At 63.5% G+C, this 17,885-nt stretch overlaps 1 protein-coding gene and 1 pseudogene across 1 annotated transcript; both read right to left on the bottom strand.

Annotated features, from left to right (window-relative positions):
* Window positions 1–836: 836 nt before the first annotated feature.
* Window positions 837–3,226, bottom strand: LOC142594707 (E3 ubiquitin-protein ligase PHF7-like; annotated as a pseudogene).
* Window positions 3,227–12,270: 9,044 nt separating this feature from the next.
* LOC142594708 (E3 ubiquitin-protein ligase PHF7-like) lies at window positions 12,271–17,589 on the bottom strand. Its single transcript, XM_075720114.1, has 10 exons — window positions 17,451–17,589; window positions 17,175–17,269; window positions 16,969–17,070; window positions 16,574–16,698; window positions 16,315–16,477; window positions 16,122–16,228; window positions 15,892–16,007; window positions 15,518–15,637; window positions 13,089–13,120; window positions 12,271–12,453 (listed from the first exon to the last, which is right to left on the bottom strand). Exons 1-10 carry the CDS (start codon window positions 17,587–17,589, stop codon window positions 12,271–12,273), a joined length of 1,182 nt encoding a protein of 393 aa, XP_075576229.1.
* Between the last annotated feature and the right edge of the window lie 296 nt (window positions 17,590–17,885).

Genomic DNA, 17,885 nt, shown 5'->3' on the forward strand with positions numbered 1-17,885 from the left:
CTTCCCCAGCTTCGTTGCCCTTGTCTGGACACGTTCCAGCACCTCGATGTCTTTCTTGTATTGAGAGGCCTAAACCTGGACACAGTATTCCAGGTGCGGCCTCACCAGTGCCGAGTACAGGGGCACAATCACCTCCCTGCTCCTGCTGGCCACGCTATTCCTGATCCAAGCCAGGATGCTGTTGGCCTTCTTGGCCACCTGGGCACGCTGCTGGCTCATGTTCAGCCGGCTGTCAACCAACACCCTCAGGTCCTTTTTGGCCAGGCAGCTTTCCAGCCGCTCTTGCCCAAGGCCGCAGCATTGCGTGGGGTTGTTGCGAGCCAAGTGCAGGAGCCGGCACTTGGCCTTGTTAAACCTCAAGCAGTTGGCCTCGGCCCATGGGTTCAGCCTGTCCAGGTCCCTGTGCAGGGCCATCCCACCCTCGAGCAGATCGACACTCCCACCCAGTTTGGTGTCATCTGCAAAGTTCCTGAGGGCACTCTCAATCCCCTCAGTCAGATCGTTGATAAAGATCTTAAACAAGAGTGGCCCCAAAACAGAGCCCTGGGGAACAGCGCTCCTGACTGGCCGCCAACTGGACTTGACTCCATTCACCACAACTCTCTGGGCTCGGCCACCCAACCACTTTTTTACCCAAGGAAGAGTATGCCCGTCCAAGCCATGAACTGCCAGCTTCCTAAGGAGAATGCTATGGGAGACGGCGTCAAAGGCTTTGCTGAATTTTAACTTTGCCGATTTAACTTGTTGGAGTTAAACTGAATATTTTCTGCTAAGAAAAGGGGAAATACAGAAGTACGCTTTTATTAGGGAGGATCGGCAGGTTTGTTGGACAGGGGCTAGGAGGGCCGTTGGGTGCCGGGGGGTCCTGCGAGCATCCTGGCCTCTTCTTCCGCAGCGGAACTGCCAGGAGCTGGGGCGCTGGGAGACTGCCCCTGCGCCGGGGGGCTGGAGCCTGCGTCGCCTGCAACGGGGGGGCTCTGCAAGGGGCAGGCAGAGGATGAGCGCAACAAGCCCATGCCACACTCCCTCCCTCCCTCCCTCCCTGCACCGCACCGCACCGCACCGCACCGCAGCGCCGCGCCTGTCCCCACCTCTCGCACAGCTGTGGTGGCCACGTGGCCCCGGGGCCCCTGTCCCCACAGCTGCACCCCTCACCTGTGCCCGTGTGGCTGCAGTCGCCACACTCCCAGGACTCGGCATCTTCCCGCACAGCGGAGCAGCGCTGGTGGGTCCCGCGGGAGCCACAGGAGCTGCAGAGCACCAGTCTCCAGGGCCTGCGGGAGCAACGGCACCCACTGCCACCAAAGGCCCCCCCGAGCTGCGGGTGCCCAGCCCGGGGCGCTCTGCTGAGCCCACCTCCGCCCCGCTCCCCCCCGCCACAGGCAGCCGCGGCTCAGCTGCCCGCACGCACGCACCCTGCGCCATGCCCGCCTCGGCATCTCAGGGCGCCTCCGGCCCTGCCCAAAGGAGGACACAAAGGCATCGTCTCCTCGCTGGGACTCTGGGCACCGCAGCCACCCGCGCTTACCCGTTCACCTCTGCCTCCTCCCGTCCCGCCGGGCACAGGCACTGCCTGGCGTCGCAGCAGCTGTGCCGCCGATAATGGTCCGCAAAGGCCCCCTCCTCCTCCTCCCAGGCAGCGTCCCTGCGGGAGCCGGGCAGCGCTCAGCCCCGGGGGCGTGGGGGACACCCCGCGAGGCAGGAGGACACTGCATGGAGCGTCTCAGAGGGGGAGGGAGGCAGGGTGGAGGGCACCGACCTGTCAGGGATTTTGATGCCCAGGCGAAACATCTCCTCTTGGAAGGCATTTACGTCCTGGCACAGCGGGCATCGGAAATGGTGCAGGGCGGAGCGCAGCGCCTGGCCCTGGGGCACGGATGGCATCAACGGCATCAGCATCAGCGGGTGGCGGCAGGGGGGCCACATCAGGGGGCCGGGGGCAACGACGCCTACCTGGATGCAGCGGCGGTGGAACCAGGCACTGGTGCAGGTAGGACAGACCAAGGTGTCATAGCATGGCCGCCGTGCCACTACCTCCTGGCAGATGAGGCAGGCCGTCCTGGTCCTGCTGCACCGCCCGCACCCGCTGCACCGGCCGGTGCCTCCAGCAGAAGGACCTGCGGGACGGAGGTGACAGCTCAGCCTCGGCCCGCTCCTCCGCCCTGCACCTGGCCCTGGACCCGGAGCTTGCCCCGCAGGGCGGCTACACTCACTTGAACTCCCCGAAGAATTGGGAGATGCACCCTCGCTCGCTGCCGCAGGGGAAGTGGAATATTCGGGGGCAGCGCCGGCCCCGGCAGGTGACCGAGGCGCCCCGCAGCCGGCAGATGCAGCACCTCTGGGGGGGCACGGAGACGCTCGGCGTCAGCGCCGCGTGTTCCCGGGGAGCCCGGTTCGCCCTCGCCCAGCACAGCCCCGCCACGTTTTGGTGGGCCGCCTGGCCGGTGACACCGGGCCACTCAGAAAGACACCTACCTTCTCCACATCCCCAGTTTCCGCAGCAATGGGCCTTTGTGGATGAAGGAGGATGTGGAGGGTTGCTGACCTGTGCAGCACCGGGCACGGGGCGTGGGGACCGCGGTGGGGACGCGTGCCCCCCGGCCTCACCTTCTGCGACACCCGCGCCAGCTCCTGCCGGATGTCGGGGAGGAGGAAGCCGAAGAAGCCCTCTTCATCGGCCCCTCTCTGGCTCAGCCCGCTGGCGTGGTACTGCAAGAGGGGATAAGAGGGCACGTGCCAGGGGCTGCCGGCGGTGCGGGGCTGGGACCGGTGGTTGTCAGGGACCGGGAATTTTTGAGCCCCGGGGACTCACCAGGCAGTTCTCGTGGACACACAGTCCGTCCTGACGGCACAGCTCCCCAACGACCTCGGCGTCACAGTCTGCCCGCTGGCACAGCCCCGCACAGTGCTGGAGGACGATGGCACCGTCACCCCCAGCACCGCGCCAGGGTTCCGGCAGGGCTAACGCCGGGAGCGGGGCTGGGGGCAGGCCGGAGCAGCTTCCCAGAGCACGGGATCTCTGCACACACAGCCGGGCGCCAGCCAAAATCCCCTCTGGCAGGTGCCCGTGGGGATGCTCTGCGCTCACCTTCCTCCTCGGGACCTGACCCTTTCTTATGGGCAGGGGAGGTGCACTGGAGGGTCCCGCCTGCTCCCCCTGCAGCTCTGCGGGACAGTGGGCAGCGGGGGGCTGGGGCCTTTTGCGGCGCTGGGACCTCGGCTCCATCTCCGCCAGTGGCTGCAGCGAAGGAGACAGCTGGGCGTCGGGACGTCGGTGCGGTCAAAGACCGTCCTGATCCTCTAGCGTCCGTGGCCAACGCGCCACTGAGCTGGGGGCGGTTGCGCGGGGGTGTTTATCCAGCCCGGGGGGTTTGTGACACGGGCTCCGCACGCACGTACGGTCACAAACACGGTCCCGCATGTGTGAAGCCGGGTCACAAATGTCCCCACGCCCAGTCATCTCCTTCCCTGCATCTGGGACCTGGGCACAGGCACAGGGCTGTGATCGGGGGAGGGAGGGAGGGAGTGTGGCATGGGCTTGTTTGTGCTCACCATCTCCCTGCCCCTTGCAGTGCCCCCCGTTGCAGCTGGCCCAGACTCCAGCCCCCCGGCGCAGGGACCCTCGCACAGCGCCCCGGCTCCTGGCGCTTTGGCTGAGGAAGAAGAGGCCAGGATCCTCGCGGGACACCCTGACGCCCAACTGCCTTCCCAGCCCCTGTCCCAGAAACCTGCAGGTCCTCGCTAATACAAGTTGGAACTTCGCACGTGGCTTTGCCGACACGCCTGAGCGCTGCTGCAGGGCAAGAGCCTCCGCACTGGCCCTGACCCTCCTGTTGGCACCGTGGTACAGCCCTCGGATTATTATCCGTTATTGCTTTTTCACGTAGGCAGCGATGACGTTGCAAGAAGTCGTCCAAGGGCAAGCAAGAGAGACTTCAGGGCCTTGGGACGACTGGCGAAGGGATCAGGAGCACAAGCAGTGTTCTCCTCTACCCCTCCAGTTGCAGGGAACGAACGACGAGGGGAGAAACAGGAAGACCCAGCAGAGCAATAACTGGCTCTGAGACTGCTGTCACCGGCAACGTTTTGGCTTTTTTCATCCTGGGTCGGTCTACACGACACCAGGCCTGCTAGCGACACATGGGCTACACCTGTCGCAAAGGGGGAAAAGGATCTTTGCACAGGAGCGAGCAGGGCTCACGGAAAGACTGGGTACACCGAGTACACTGGAGCGCATCTGAAATGTCCCTGTACTGATGCGCACAGCACCCTAGCCACCTCAGTGGAGGTAGGGGATGGGACGGAGAGCCACACGGCACCAAAGACGCAAGGGTTGTTGATGTGTTAGAATGCACGGAAGCGCCTGAGAACAGTCACATAGGAATTAGGGCTTCCCCCGCAAAAAAGGTGGCGGCGGATCAATAGCCCGACCAAAGTGCACCTCCACCAATGCACGCAGCATGGGCGACAAACAGGAGGAGGTGGAAGCCTTTGCGCAGCTGGAAAACTATGATGTAGTTGCAATCGCGGAAATGCGGCGGGATGACTCGCGCCGCTGGAGTGCTGCAATGGACGCCTATAAACTCTTCAGAAGGGATGGGCAAGGAAGGAGAGGCGGTGGGGTAGCCCTGTATGTTAGGGAGTGTTTTGACTGTCTAGAGCTTGACCGACGGTGATGAAAGGGTCGAGCCCTTATGGGTAAGAGTCCGGGGAAAGGCCAACAAGGCAGGTATCATGGCGGGAGCCTGTTATAGAGCAACCAGGATGAAGAGACAGATGAAGTAGTCTATGAGCAGCTGGGAGAAGCCTCACCATCGCTAGCCCTTGTTCTCATGGGGGACTTCAACTCCGCCAGATGCCTGCTGGAAATGCGAAACAGCAGAGAGGAAACGATCTAGGAGGTTCCTGGAGCGTGCGGAAGAGAACTTCCTGACACAGCCCACTAGGGAAGGCACCCCGCTAGAGCTGCTGTTTGCAAACAGAGAAGGACTGGTGGGTGATGGGATGGTTGGAGGCCGTCTTGGGCACAGCGATCACAAAAGGATAGAGTTTTTGATTCTCAGAGAAGTAAGGAGGGGCGTTAGCGGAACTGCCGCTTTGGACTTCCGCAGGGCAGACTTTGGCCTGCTTAGGGGCCTGGTTGACAGGGTCCCTTGGGAGGCAGTCCTGAAGGGCAAAGGAGTCCAGGAGGGCTGGACGTTCTTCAAGAAGGAAATCTTAAAGGCGCAGGAGCAGGCCGTCCCCGTGGGCCGAAAGACGGGCCGGCGGGGAAGACGGCCAGCCTGGCTGAACAGAGAGCTTTGCCTGGAACTCAGGGGAAAAAAGAGAGTTCGTGACCTTTGCAAGAAGGGGCAGGTGACGCAGGAGGACTACAAGGATATCGTGAGGTTATGGAGGGAGCAAATTAGAAGGGCCGAAGCCCAGCTAGAACTTCATCTGGCCACTGCCGTGAAAGACAATAAGAACTGTTTCTGTAAATACTTTCACAACGAAAGGAGGCCTAAGGAGACTCTCCCTCCTTTCCTGGATGCAGGGGGAAACATAGTTAAAAAAGGATGAGGAAAAGGCTGAGGTACTTAACGCCTTCTCTGCCTCAGTCTTTAACAGTAAGACCAGTTGTTCTCGCGGGTACCCAGCCCCCTGAGCTGGAAGACAGGGACGGGGAGCAGAATGAAGCCCCCTTAATCCAAGGGGAAAGGGTTGGTGACCCGCTACAGCACTTAGACACACGGACGTGCATGGGGCCGGCTGGGATCCACCCGCGAGGGTACTGAGGGAGCTGGCAGAAGTGCCCACCGAGCCACCTTCCATCCTTTATCAGCCAGCAGTCCTGGTAACCGGGAAGGTCTCGGTTGACTGGAGGTTAGCAAATGTGACGCCTGTCTACAAGAAGGGCCGGAGGGAGGGTCCGGGGAACTACGGGCCTGCCAGCCTGACCTCGGTGCCGGCGTAGGTTACGGAGCAGCTCATCTTGAGTGCCATCACGCGGCACGACCGGGACAACGAGGTGATCGGGCCCAGTCAGCATGGGTTTATGAAAGGCAGGTCCTGCTTGACTAACCTGATCTCCTTCTGTGACAAGGTGACCCGCTCAGTGGATGAGGGAAAGGCTGTGGATGTTGTCTACCTGGACTTTAGCAGAGCCTTTGACACCGTTTCCCACAGCGTTCTCCTGGAGAAACTGGCTGCTCGTGGCTTGGACGGGCCTACTCTTTAATATCTTCATCAATGACACGGACAGTGGGATCGAGCGCACCCTCAGCAAGTTTGCAGACGACACCAAGCTGAGTGGCGCGGTTGACACGCCAGAAGGACGAGACGTCATCCAAAGGGACCCGGACAAGCTGGAGAGGTGGGCCTGTGTGAACCTCGTGAGGTTCAACAAGGCCAAGGGCAAGGTCCTGCGCCTGGGACGGGGCAACCCCCGACATCGGTGCAGGCTGGGGGATGAAGGGACTGAGAGCAGCCCTGCGGAGAAGGACTTGGGGGTACTGGTGGATGAAAAGCAGGACACGAGCCAACAGTGTGCGCTTGCAGCCCAGGCGGCCAACCGTATCCTGGGCTGCATCAACAGAAGCGTGGCCAGCAGGTCGAGGGAGGGGATTCTGCCCCTCTGCTCTGCTCTGCTCTGCTCTGCTCTGGTGGCACCTCACCTGGAGTACCGCGTCCAGCTCTGGAGCCCTCAGCGCCACAAGGACATGGAACCGTTGGAGCGGGTCCAGAGGAGGGCCACAAAAACGATGCGAGGGCTGGAGCACCTCTCCTCTCCTATGAGGACAGGCTTAGGGAGCTGGGGTCGTTCAGCCTGGAGAAGAGAAGGCTGCGGGGAGACCTTACTGCGGCCTTTCACTACTTAAAGGGGGCCTGTAGGAAGGATGGGGACAACCTTTTTAGCAAGGCCTGTTGTGACATGACAAGGAGTAATGGTTTTAAACTAAAGGAGGATAGATTTAGACCGGTGTCCTGGTTTCAGCTGGAATAGAGTTAATTTTTCTTCCTAGTAGCAGGCATAGCGCTGTGTTTTGGATTTAGTAGGAGAAGAATGTTGATAACACACTGGTGTTTTAGTTATTGCTAAGTACTGCTTATGCTAGTCAAGGACTTTTCAGCTTCCCATGCTCTGCCAGGTGCACAAGAAACTGGGAGGGGGCACAGCCAGAATAGTTGATCCAAACTGACCAAAGGGCTATTCCATACCGTATGACGTCACGCGCAGTATATAAACTGGGGGGGGTTGGCCGGGGAGCAGCGATCGCTGCTCGGGAACTGGCTGGGTATTATCTAGGTCAGCGGGTGGTGAGCAATTGCATTGTGCATCCCTTGCTTTGTATATTATTATTATCATTGTTGTTGTTGTTGTTATCATCATCATTATTATATTGTTATCATTACTATTTTACTTTATTTCAATTATTAAACTGTTCTTATCTCAACCCAGGAGTGTTTCTCACTCTTACTCCTCCCATTCTCTCCCCCATCCCATCGGGGTAGGGGGAGTGAGCGAGCAGCGGCTGCATGGTGCTTAGTTGCTGGCTGGGGCTAAACCACGACGACTGGATATAAGGAAGGACTTTCCTACAGTGAGGGTGGTGAGGCACTGGAACAGGTTGCCCAGAGAGGTAGGTGGTGGAGGCCCCATCCCTAGACACATTCAAGGTCAGGTTGGATGGGGCTCTGAGCAACCTGATCCGGTTAAAGATGTCCCTGCTCACCGCAGGGGGGTTGGGCTAGATGGTCTCTAAAGGCCCCTTCCAACCCAAAGCGTTCTGCGATTCTATGACTCTACGATACTCTTTGCACGGCGGAAAACTGGCTGGATGGGCGGGCCCAAAGAGTCGTGGTGAATGGAGTTCAATCCAGTTGGCGGCCGGCCACAAGTGGTGTGCCCCAGGGCCCACTATTGGGGCCAGATCTGTTTAATAGCTTTATCAACGATCTGGAGGAGGGCTTCTTCCTGCATCCACAAAGGCCCATTGCTGCGGAAACTGGGGATGTGGAGAGGGCAGGCGTCTTTCTCAGCGGGCCAGCGTCTCCGGCCAGGCGGCCCGACGAAACGTGGCGGCGCTGCGCCGGGCGAGGGCGAACCGGGCTCCCCGGGAACACGCGGCGCTGGCGCCGTGCGCCTCCGTGCCCCCCCCGAGGTGCTGCATCTGCCGGCTGCGGGGCGCCTCGGTCACCGCCCGGGGCCGGCGCTGCCCCCGAATCTTCCCCTTCCCCTGCGGCAGCGAGCGAGCGAGCGAGGCTGCGTCTCCCCGCTCTTCGGGCAGTTCGAGTGAGCGCAGCCGCCCCCCGGGGCCGCGGCGGAGCAGGGCTGGGCCGGAGCTGCCGCCCCCGTCCCGCAGGGCAGCTCCTGCTGCCGCAAGCACCGGCCGCGGCGGCGGGACCAGGCCCCCGCCTCATCTCCAGGAGGCGGTGGCGGGGCGGCCCTGCCGCGACTCCCTGCCCTGCCCTGCCCCGCCCCGCCCCGCCTGCGCCAGCGCCTGCTTCCACCGCCGCGGCAGCCAGGCGGGCGGCGTCGCCCCCGGCCCCCGACGTGCCCCCCCCGCCATCACCCCGTCGCCCAGCTCCGGGGGGGCCGATCGGGACCCCCCTCTGACAGGCCCAGGCCCAGGCCCGGCCCCGGCGAAGGTCGCGCCTTTTCTCGTGGCCATGGCCGGCTCCTGGCGCCTCATTGTCGCGCCTCTGCTGCGCTGCCGGGCCTGCCGGCAGGTGCAGCCCTCGCCCAGCGCCCACCACCCCGCAGCCACCGCTCGCCCCGCCGCCAGGCCCGCCCAGCCCTCGGCAGGGGGAGCAGGAGCAGCCGGACCCCTCGGTGAAGAGACAGGGCCCGCAGCCAATGAGGTGCCTCGGCGGAGAGAAGCTTCTGGAACACGCCGAGTGCCGGCCAGCGCCCAGCTGCCAGCCGGGGTATAAAAGGGGGGCGGGCGGAGGCGGCCTTGGCGTGTCGTGGGGTGGTGTGTGGTGTGGTGAGGAGGGTGTGGGTGAGTGGGAGCTGTGCCCGTGGGTTGGGAGTGCGTGCCCTGCCCTCCTTTTGGTGGGTGCTTTCTTGTGGCTGCGTCCCTGAGTGAGGCCTCGCTCCTGGCCCGGGTGAGTGATCAGATGTTCTGGGTGCCCGCGCGAGAGAGATTTCCCCCTTGAGAGTGTGTGTGTGCGCGCGTGCGTGCGTGCGCGCGCGCGCCTTGATGAGCTTCAGGGTGTTTGGAAGATTCCCTGCGTGATTCCCTGGCATGGCGAGGCGGGCATGGCGCAGGGTGCGTGCGTGCGGGCAGCTGAGCCGCGGCTGCCTGTGGCGGGGGGGAGCGGGGCGGAGGTGGGCTCAGCAGAGCGCCCGGGCTGGGCACCCACAGCTCGGGGGGGCCTTTGGTGTCAGTGGGTGCCGTTGCTCCCGCAGGCCCTGGAGACTGGTGCTGTGTGGCTCCTGCGTGGGCTCCCGCGGGACCCGGCAGCGCTGCTGCGCCGTGGGGGAAGATGCCGAGTGCCGGGAGTGTGGCGAGTGCGGCGACATGGTGACGGGTGAGGGGTGCATCTGTTGGGACAGGGGCCCCAGGGCCACGTGGGAGGTGGGGACAGGCGCGGGGCTGTGGTGCGGGGAGGGAGGGAGGGAGGGCGGGAGGGCTTGTGGCATGGGCTTGTTGCGCTCATGTTGTGCCTGCCCTTTGCAGTGCCGCCGGCTGTAGCTGGCCCAGAGTCTAGTCCCCTGTCCGGAGGAGATTTTGGCTGGTGCCCGGCTGTGCAGCAGAGGCGCCCGCACTGTGAGCGGGTGCTCCGGCCTCTGCCCCGTGCCGCTCCTGGTGTCACCCCCAGCGGCAGCCCAGTGCGGTGAAGGAGGTGCCGTTGGTGCTGTCGCCCGGCAGCGTGCCGGCTGTGCCCGCGAGGTGCCTGGGCAGCTGTGCCACCAGGATGGGCTCTGAATCCCTGAGAGCAGCCTGGTGAGTCCCCGGTCCGTGACACCCCGGCGTTCTGTGACGCCCCCCCTGTCGTGAGCCCCGCAGCTGCGGCAGGCCGCGGCACATGCCCTCTTTTCCCCCTGTTGCAGTAGCACGCCAGCAGGCTGAGTCAGAGAGTGGCTGATGAGAAGGGCTTCTACGGCTTCCTCGTCCCTGCTAACGCATCAGGAACCAGAGCAGGTAGCCCAGAAGGTGAGGCCGGTGCAAACGTGTCGTCGCTGTGTTCCCCGTGCCTCGTGTTGCTGAGCTGTGCATCGCTGACCGCTGGGGGTGCTCTGTCAGCTGTCCGCAAGCAACTGCCCTCTCTCCTCTTGTCGACGACGTTGTTGTTCATCCAAAAAGGCCTATTTCTGCGGAACTTGTGGATGTGAAGAAGGTAGGTGGCTTTCTGAGTGGCCTGGTGTCATGGGCGAGGCGGCCCGCCGAAACGTGGCGGGGCTGTGCTGGGCAAGGGTGAACCGAGCTCCTCAGCAACATGTGGCGCTGACGCCGTGTGCCTCTGTGCCCCCCAGAGGTGCTGCATCTGCCGGCGGCGTGGCGTCCGGGTCACAGGCTGGGGTCGGTGCTGCCCCCGAGTCTTCTCTTTCCCCGTGGCAGCGAGCGAGGCTGCGTCTCCCTGTTCTTCGTGGAGTTGAAGTGAGTGTAGCCGCCTTGCAGGGCCGGGTGCAGGGCGGAGGAGCGGGCTGAGGCTGAGCTGTCACCTCCGTCCCGCAGGTCCTTCTGCTGGAGGCACCGGCCGGTGCAGCGGGTGCGGGCGGTGCAGCAGGACTAGCCGGCCTGCCTCATCTGCCAGGAGGTAGTGGTGGGGTGGCCCTGCTATGACGCCTGCTCCCAGCACCGCTGCCTCCAGGTAGGTGTCGTCGTCCGCAGCCCCTGATGTGATGGCCACTGCTGATGCCATTGATGCCATCTGTGCCCCAGGGCCAGGCGCTGTGCTCTGCCGTGCACCACTTTGGCTGCCTGCCGTGCCAGGACGTAGTTGCATTCCGGGAGGAGATGTTTTGCCTGGGCGTGAAAATCCCTGACAGGTCAGTGTCCTCCACCCTGCCTCCCTCCCCCTCTGAGACGCTCCATGCAGTGTCCTCCTGCCTCGTGGGGTGTCCCCCAGCCCCGCAGCTGCGGCAGGCCGTGGCACATGCCCTCTTTTCCCCCTGTTGCAGTAGCACGCCAGCAGGCTGAGGCAGAGAGTGGCTGATGAGAAGGGCTTCTATGGCTTCTTCTTCCCTCTAACGCATCAGGAACCAGAGCAGGTAGCCCAGAAGGTGAGGCCGGTGCAAACGTGTCGTCGCTGTGTTCCCTGTGCCTCGTGTTGCTGAGCTGTGCATCGCTGACCGCTGGGGATGCTCTGTCAGCCGTCTGCGAGCAGCTGCCCTCTCCCCTCTTGTTGTCGATGTTGTTGTTCTGCAGAAATAGGCCTTTTTGGATGAACTTGTGGATGTGAAGAAGGCAGGTGGCTTTCTGAGTGGCCTGGTGTCACAGGCGAGGCGGCCCGCTGAAATGTGGCGGGGCTGTGCTGGGCGAGGGTGAACCGAGCTCCTCTGCCTGCCCTTTGCACAAGCCCCCGGTTGCAGGCGACGCAGACTCCAGCCCCTGGCACAGGGACCGTTGCACGGTGCCCCGGCTGCGGAGCACAGACCGGGGGATGTGCGGACATGTTGGGGATTTTGATGCCCAGGTGAAAGATCTTCTCCTTGAAGGTGTCTGCATCCTGGCAGAGCTGGCAGCAGAAATGGTGCAGGGCAGAGTGCAGGACCCGGCCCTGGGTCAGAGCTGGCCTCAGCATGCATGGTGGGGGGTGTCCCACTTGCCCTGCCCCTTCCCCCCCCGCCCCTGGAGCTGGGCAAAGGGGTGGTGATGTGAGGGGCTGGGGGCAATGCCGCCTACCTGGATGCAGTGGTGGTGAAGCCAGGCGCTGACACAGGCGGGGCAGACCAGGGTGTTGTAGCAGGGCTGCCCCACAACCACTTCCTGGAGGTGAGGCGGGGGCCTGGTCGCGCTGCAGCGGCCGGTGCTTGCAGCAGCAGGAGCTGCCCTGCGGGAGGGAGGCAACAGCTCTGCCCCAGCCGGGGCACTGGGACCGGGGTGGGCACGCGTGCGCGCCAGCCTCACCTTCTGTGCCACCTGTTCCATCTCCCGCAGGGTGTTGGGGGGGGAAGAAGCTGTAGAAGCCCTTTTCATCAGCCCCTCTCTGGCCCAGCCCGCTGGCAGGATAATGCAAGAGGGGGAAAGGAGGTGTGGCCGGGTCTGCCAGCGGTGCAGGGCTGGGGAGTGGGCTTGTCGGGGACCGGGCAGTGTCGAGGCCTGGGGCCTGTCTAGGCAGCTCTCATGGATTCAGAGCCCATGCTGGAGACCCAGCTGCTGCTGTCACAGCCTGCACAAGGCTGGAGGACAGTGGCACCGTCACCCCCAGCACCGTGCTGGGATGCCAGTGGGGTAATGCTGGGAGCGGGATGGGGGAGAGGCCAGAGATTCCAGGCTCCCAGGGCCCCAGCTCCTGGCAGTTGCGCTGCAGAAGAGGAGGCCAGGATGCTCGCAGGACACTCTGGCACCCAACCGCCCTCCTAGCCCCTGTCCACCAAACCTGCTGCTGCTCCCCAATAAAAGTTTATTTTTGTATTTTCTGTTTTCTTAGCAGAAAATAGTTAGTGTAATGTAAATAAATAGAATCATTTGTATTGATGTATGATGATCTGTATTGATTTGTATGATGTCTGGGCAGCGGGGGGCCTGTGCTGTTTCTTGGCAGCAGCACCCTGGGTGTCCCCGGCCCCCATCCCGGCCACCCTTGGGGCACTGCCGTGGCCCTTGCAGCCTGAGCCCCATGCAGCAGTGGGTGCTCCCATCACCCCTGCCTGGGTGCAGCTGGTGATGCAGGTGGAGGTGATGAGGCCCTGCAGGATGGGGTGTTGCTGGTAGCTGAAGCAGCAGGCAGTGGGGATGCCCTCTGTGAGGGCAGAGAGGCAGCCAGCCTGCCCTGGTGAGCCCCCAGGCTCCAGCAGAGGCTTGGGGTTCCGCAGGGATTTGCCATCTCCCGTCCCTCCCCTTGTGTCCTATTGCCTGGCGGTGGCCCCCCAGGAGACCCCTGGCCCCAAGGCTGAGTCCCAGCATTGGTGGTGGTCTCCTGCTCCCAGCCCTCCCCACAGCCGCGAGGGTCCCCGCTGACAGGGATGGGGCTCTCCTCTGCACGGTGCTGGGCCCCTGTGGCGCTGCCCTCCTTTTCTCCCCGGCTGCTGGGTAGGCGCAGGGTTTCAGGGAAGGAAAATGACTGCATCGCACCAAGGAAATGATGTTGGGGTCGCCCAGTTTTGCTGAGCTGGAGAAGGCAAGGAAACGGCAGCAGGGCAAGTGCCTGCCACGGGGCTGCGACTTTGAGATTCCATTTGGTTGCCTGGCAGGGACCGTCCGGAGCGCAAACCCCCACGACACGGACCCTGCCGCCGCTGCAAGGACCCCGAGGGGCTGTGAGCCGGGCTGGGGCACGAAGCTCTGTAGCCAGAGCCCCAATGGCAATGGCAAGCAGGCAGCCGTGAAGCAAGCTCCAGGCAGGCATTTGCTCTGCAACAGCCCCAGCAGCATCACTGTGTCGGGGGGGGCTGCAGACAGCGCGCCCAGCCCAGCATCCTTAAACGCCACGCCCAGGCAGGGGCTGCTTCATGCTGGGGGGGAGATAAGGCGTTCAGCCTCAGTACTCTGTGTTTCCCTGCCCTCCCAGGGGCTTCCAGGACTCTTCCTGTGACCCGCGGGGATGCCGAGCCCTGATGCGACCCGTATTTTCTCCCACTGGATTCCCCTTGGCTCACTCGAGCTGCAGGTCGGAGGAGGGTGTTTTATTAAACGCGTCGAGGGACGTAGAGTAGTGTGGAGGGGGCGGCGGCAGGGGAGAGGACAGACATGGTGTAGTCTAGCCTACCCTTGATTGGTTTAGTGTGGACTTGGTAGTGTAGGTTAATGGTTGGACTGGATGATGTTAAAGGTCTTTTCCAACCTAAACGATTCTATGATTCTATGATTAAGATGGGAAAGGACCTCTGAGATCATCAGTCCAATCATCAAGCCAACACCACCATGCCCGCTAAACCGTGTCCCAGAGTGCCACATCTACCCGTTTTTTGAACACTTCCAGGGATGGTGACTCCCCCACCTCTCTGGGCAGCCTGTTCCAACGCTTGACTAGCCTTTCCGTGAAGAAATGTCTCCTAATACCCAACCTAAACCTCCCCTGGCGCAGCTTGAGCCCATTTCCTCTCGTCCTATCGCTAACTACTTGGGAGAAGAGACCAACGCCCACCTCACTACACCCTCCTGTCAGGTAGCTGCAGAGAGCGATAAGGTCTCCCTCCCCTCAGCCTCCTCTTCTCCAGGCTAAACAACCCCGGTTCCCTCAGCCGCTCCTCACAAGGCCTGTGCTCCAGACCCTTCCCCAGCTTCGTTGCCCTTGTCTGGACACGTTCCAGCACCTCGATGTCTTTCTTGTATTGAGAGGCCTAAACCTGGACACAGTATTCCAGGTGCGGCCTCACCAGTGCCGAGTACAGGGGCACAATCACCTCCCTGCTCCTGCTGGCCACGCTATTCCTGATCCAAGCCAGGATGCTGTTGGCCTTCTTGGCCACCTGGGCACGCTGCTGGCTCATGTTCAGCCGGCTGTCAACCAACACCCTCAGGTCCTTTTTGGCCAGGCAGCTTTCCAGCCGCTCTTGCCCAAGGCCGCAGCATTGCGTGGGGTTGTTGCGAGCCAAGTGCAGGAGCCGGCACTTGGCCTTGTTAAACCTCAAGCAGTTGGCCTCGGCCCATGGGTTCAGCCTGTCCAGGTCCCTGTGCAGGGCCATCCCACCCTCGAGCAGATCGACACTCCCACCCAGTTTGGTGTCATCTGCAAAGTTCCTGAGGGCACTCTCAATCCCCTCAGTCAGATCGTTGATAAAGATCTTAAACAAGAGTGGCCCCAAAACAGAGCCCTGGGGAACAGCGCTCCTGACTGGCCGCCAACTGGACTTGACTCCATTCACCACAACTCTCTGGGCTCGGCCACCCAACCACTTTTTTACCCAAGGAAGAGTATGCCCGTCCAAGCCATGAACTGCCAGCTTCCTAAGGAGAATGCTATGGGAGACGGCGTCAAAGGCTTTGCTGAATTTTAACTTTGCCGATTTAACTTGTTGGAGTTAAACTGAATATTTTCTGCTAAGAAAAGGGGAAATACAGAAGTACGCTTTTATTAGGGAGGATCGGCAGGTTTGTTGGACAGGGGCTAGGAGGGCCGTTGGGTGCCGGGGGGTCCTGCGAGCATCCTGGCCTCTTCTTCCGCAGCGGAACTGCCAGGAGCTGGGGCGCTGGGAGACTGCCCCTGCGCCGGGGGGCTGGAGCCTGCGTCGCCTGCAACGGGGGGCTCTGCAAGGGGCAGGCAGAGGATGAGCGCAACAAGCCCATGCCACACTCCCTCCCTCCCTCCCTCCCTGCACCGCACCGCACCGCACCGCACCGCAGCGCCGCGCCTGTCCCCACCTCTCGCACAGCTGTGGTGGCCACGTGGCCCCGGGGGCCCCTGTCCCCACAGCTGCACCCCTCACCTGTGCCCGTGTGGCTGCAGTCGCCACACTCCCAGGACTCGGCATCTTCCCGCACAGCGGAGCAGCGCTGGTGGGTCCCGCGGGAGCCACAGGAGCTGCAGAGCACCAGTCTCCAGGGCCTGCGGGAGCAACGGCACCCACTGCCACCAAAGGCCCCCCCGAGCTGCGGGTGCCCAGCCCGGGCGCTCTGCTGAGCCCACCTCCGCCCCGCTCCCCCCCGCCACAGGCAGCCGCGGCTCAGCTGCCCGCACGCACGCACCCTGCGCCATGCCCGCCTCGGCATCTCAGGGCGCCTCCGGCCCTGCCCAAAGGAGGACACAAAGGCATCGTCTCCTCGCTGGGACTCTGGGCACCGCAGCCACCCGCGCTTACCCCGTTCACCTCTGCCTCCTCCCGTCCCGCCGGGCACAGGCACTGCCTGGCGTCGCAGCAGCTGTGCCGCCGATAATGGTCCGCAAAGGCCCCCTCCTCCTCCTCCCAGGCAGCGTCCCTGCGGGAGCCGGGCAGCGCTCAGCCCCGGGGGCGTGGGGGACACCCCGCGAGGCAGGAGGACACTGCATGGAGCGTCTCAGAGGGGGAGGGAGGCAGGGTGGAGGGCACCGACCTGTCAGGGATTTTGATGCCCAGGCGAAACATCTCCTCTTGGAAGGCATTTACGTCCTGGCACAGCGGGCATCGGAAATGGTGCAGGGCGGAGCGCAGCGCCTGGCCCTGGGGCACGGATGGCATCAACGGCATCAGCATCAGCGGTGGCGGCAGGGGGGCCACATCAGGGGGCCGGGGGCAACGACGCCTACCTGGATGCAGCGGCGGTGGAACCAGGCACTGGTGCAGGTAGGACAGACCAAGGTGTCATAGCATGGCCGCCGTGCCACTACCTCCTGGCAGATGAGGCAGGCCGTCTGGTCCTGCTGCACCGCCCGCACCCGCTGCACCGGCCGGTGCCTCCAGCAGAAGGACCTGCGGGACGGAGGTGACAGCTCAGCCTCGGCCCGCTCCTCCGCCCTGCACCTGGCCCTGGACCCGGAGCTTGCCCCGCAGGGCGGCTACACTCACTTGAACTCCCCGAAGAATTGGGAGATGCACCCTCGCTCGCTGCCGCAGGGGAAGTGGAATATTCGGGGGCAGCGCCGGCCCCGGCAGGTGACCGAGGCGCCCCGCAGCCGGCAGATGCAGCACCTCTGGGGGGGCACGGAGACGCTCGGCGTCAGCGCCGCGTGTTCCCGGGGAGCCCGGTTCGCCCTCGCCCAGCACAGCCCCGCCACGTTTTGGTGGGCCGCCTGGCCGGTGACACCGGGCCACTCAGAAAGACACCTACCTTCTCCACATCCCCAGTTTCCGCAGCAATGGGCCTTTGTGGATGAAGGAGGATGTGGAGGGTTGCTGACCTGTGCAGCACCGGGCACGGGGCGTGGGGACCGCGGTGGGGGACGCGTGCCCCCCGGCCTCACCTTCTGCGACACCCGCGCCAGCTCCTGCCGGATGTCGGGGAGGAGGAAGCCGAAGAAGCCCTCTTCATCGGCCCCTCTCTGGCTCAGCCCGCTGGCGTGGTACTGCAAGAGGGGATAAGAGGGCACGTGCCAGGGGCTGCCGGCGGTGCGGGGCTGGGGACCGGTGGTTGTCAGGGACCGGGAATTTTTGAGCCCCGGGGACTCACCAGGCAGTTCTCGTGGACACACAGTCCGTCCTGACGGCACAGCTCCCCAACGACCTCGGCGTCACAGTCTGCCCGCTGGCACAGCCCGCACAGTGCTGGAGGACGATGGCACCGTCACCCCCCAGCACCGCGCCAGGGTTCCGGCAGGGCTAACGCCGGGAGCGGGGCTGGGGGCAGGCCGGAGCAGCTTCCCAGAGCACGGGATCTCTGCACACACAGCCGGGCGCCAGCCAAAATCCCCTCTGGCAGGTGCCCGTGGGGATGCTCTGCGCTCACCTTCCTCCTCGGGGACCTGACCCTTTCTTATGGGCAGGGGAGGTGCACTGGAGGGTCCCGCCTGCTCCCCCTGCAGCTCTGCGGGACAGTGGGCAGCGGGGGGCTGGGGCCTTTTGCGGCGCTGGGACCTCGGCTCCATCTCCGCCAGTGGCTGCAGCGAAGGAGACAGCTGGGCGTCGGGACGTCGGTGCGGTCAAAGACCGTCCTGATCCTCTAGCGTCCGTGGCCAACGCGCCACTGAGCTGGGGGCGGTTGCGCGGGGGTGTTTATCCAGCCCGGGGGGTTTGTGACACGGGCTCCGCACGCACGTACGGTCACAAACACGGTCCCGCATGTGTGAAGCGCGGTCACAAATGTCCCCACGCCCAGTCATCTCCTTCCCTGCATCTGGGACCTGGGCACAGGCACAGGGCTGTGATCGGGGGAGGGAGGGAG

Source organism: Pelecanus crispus, chromosome 12 (assembly GCF_030463565.1).
Source record: "Pelecanus crispus isolate bPelCri1 chromosome 12, bPelCri1.pri, whole genome shotgun sequence".
Classification (NCBI taxonomy): Eukaryota; Metazoa; Chordata; class Aves; order Pelecaniformes; family Pelecanidae; genus Pelecanus; species Pelecanus crispus.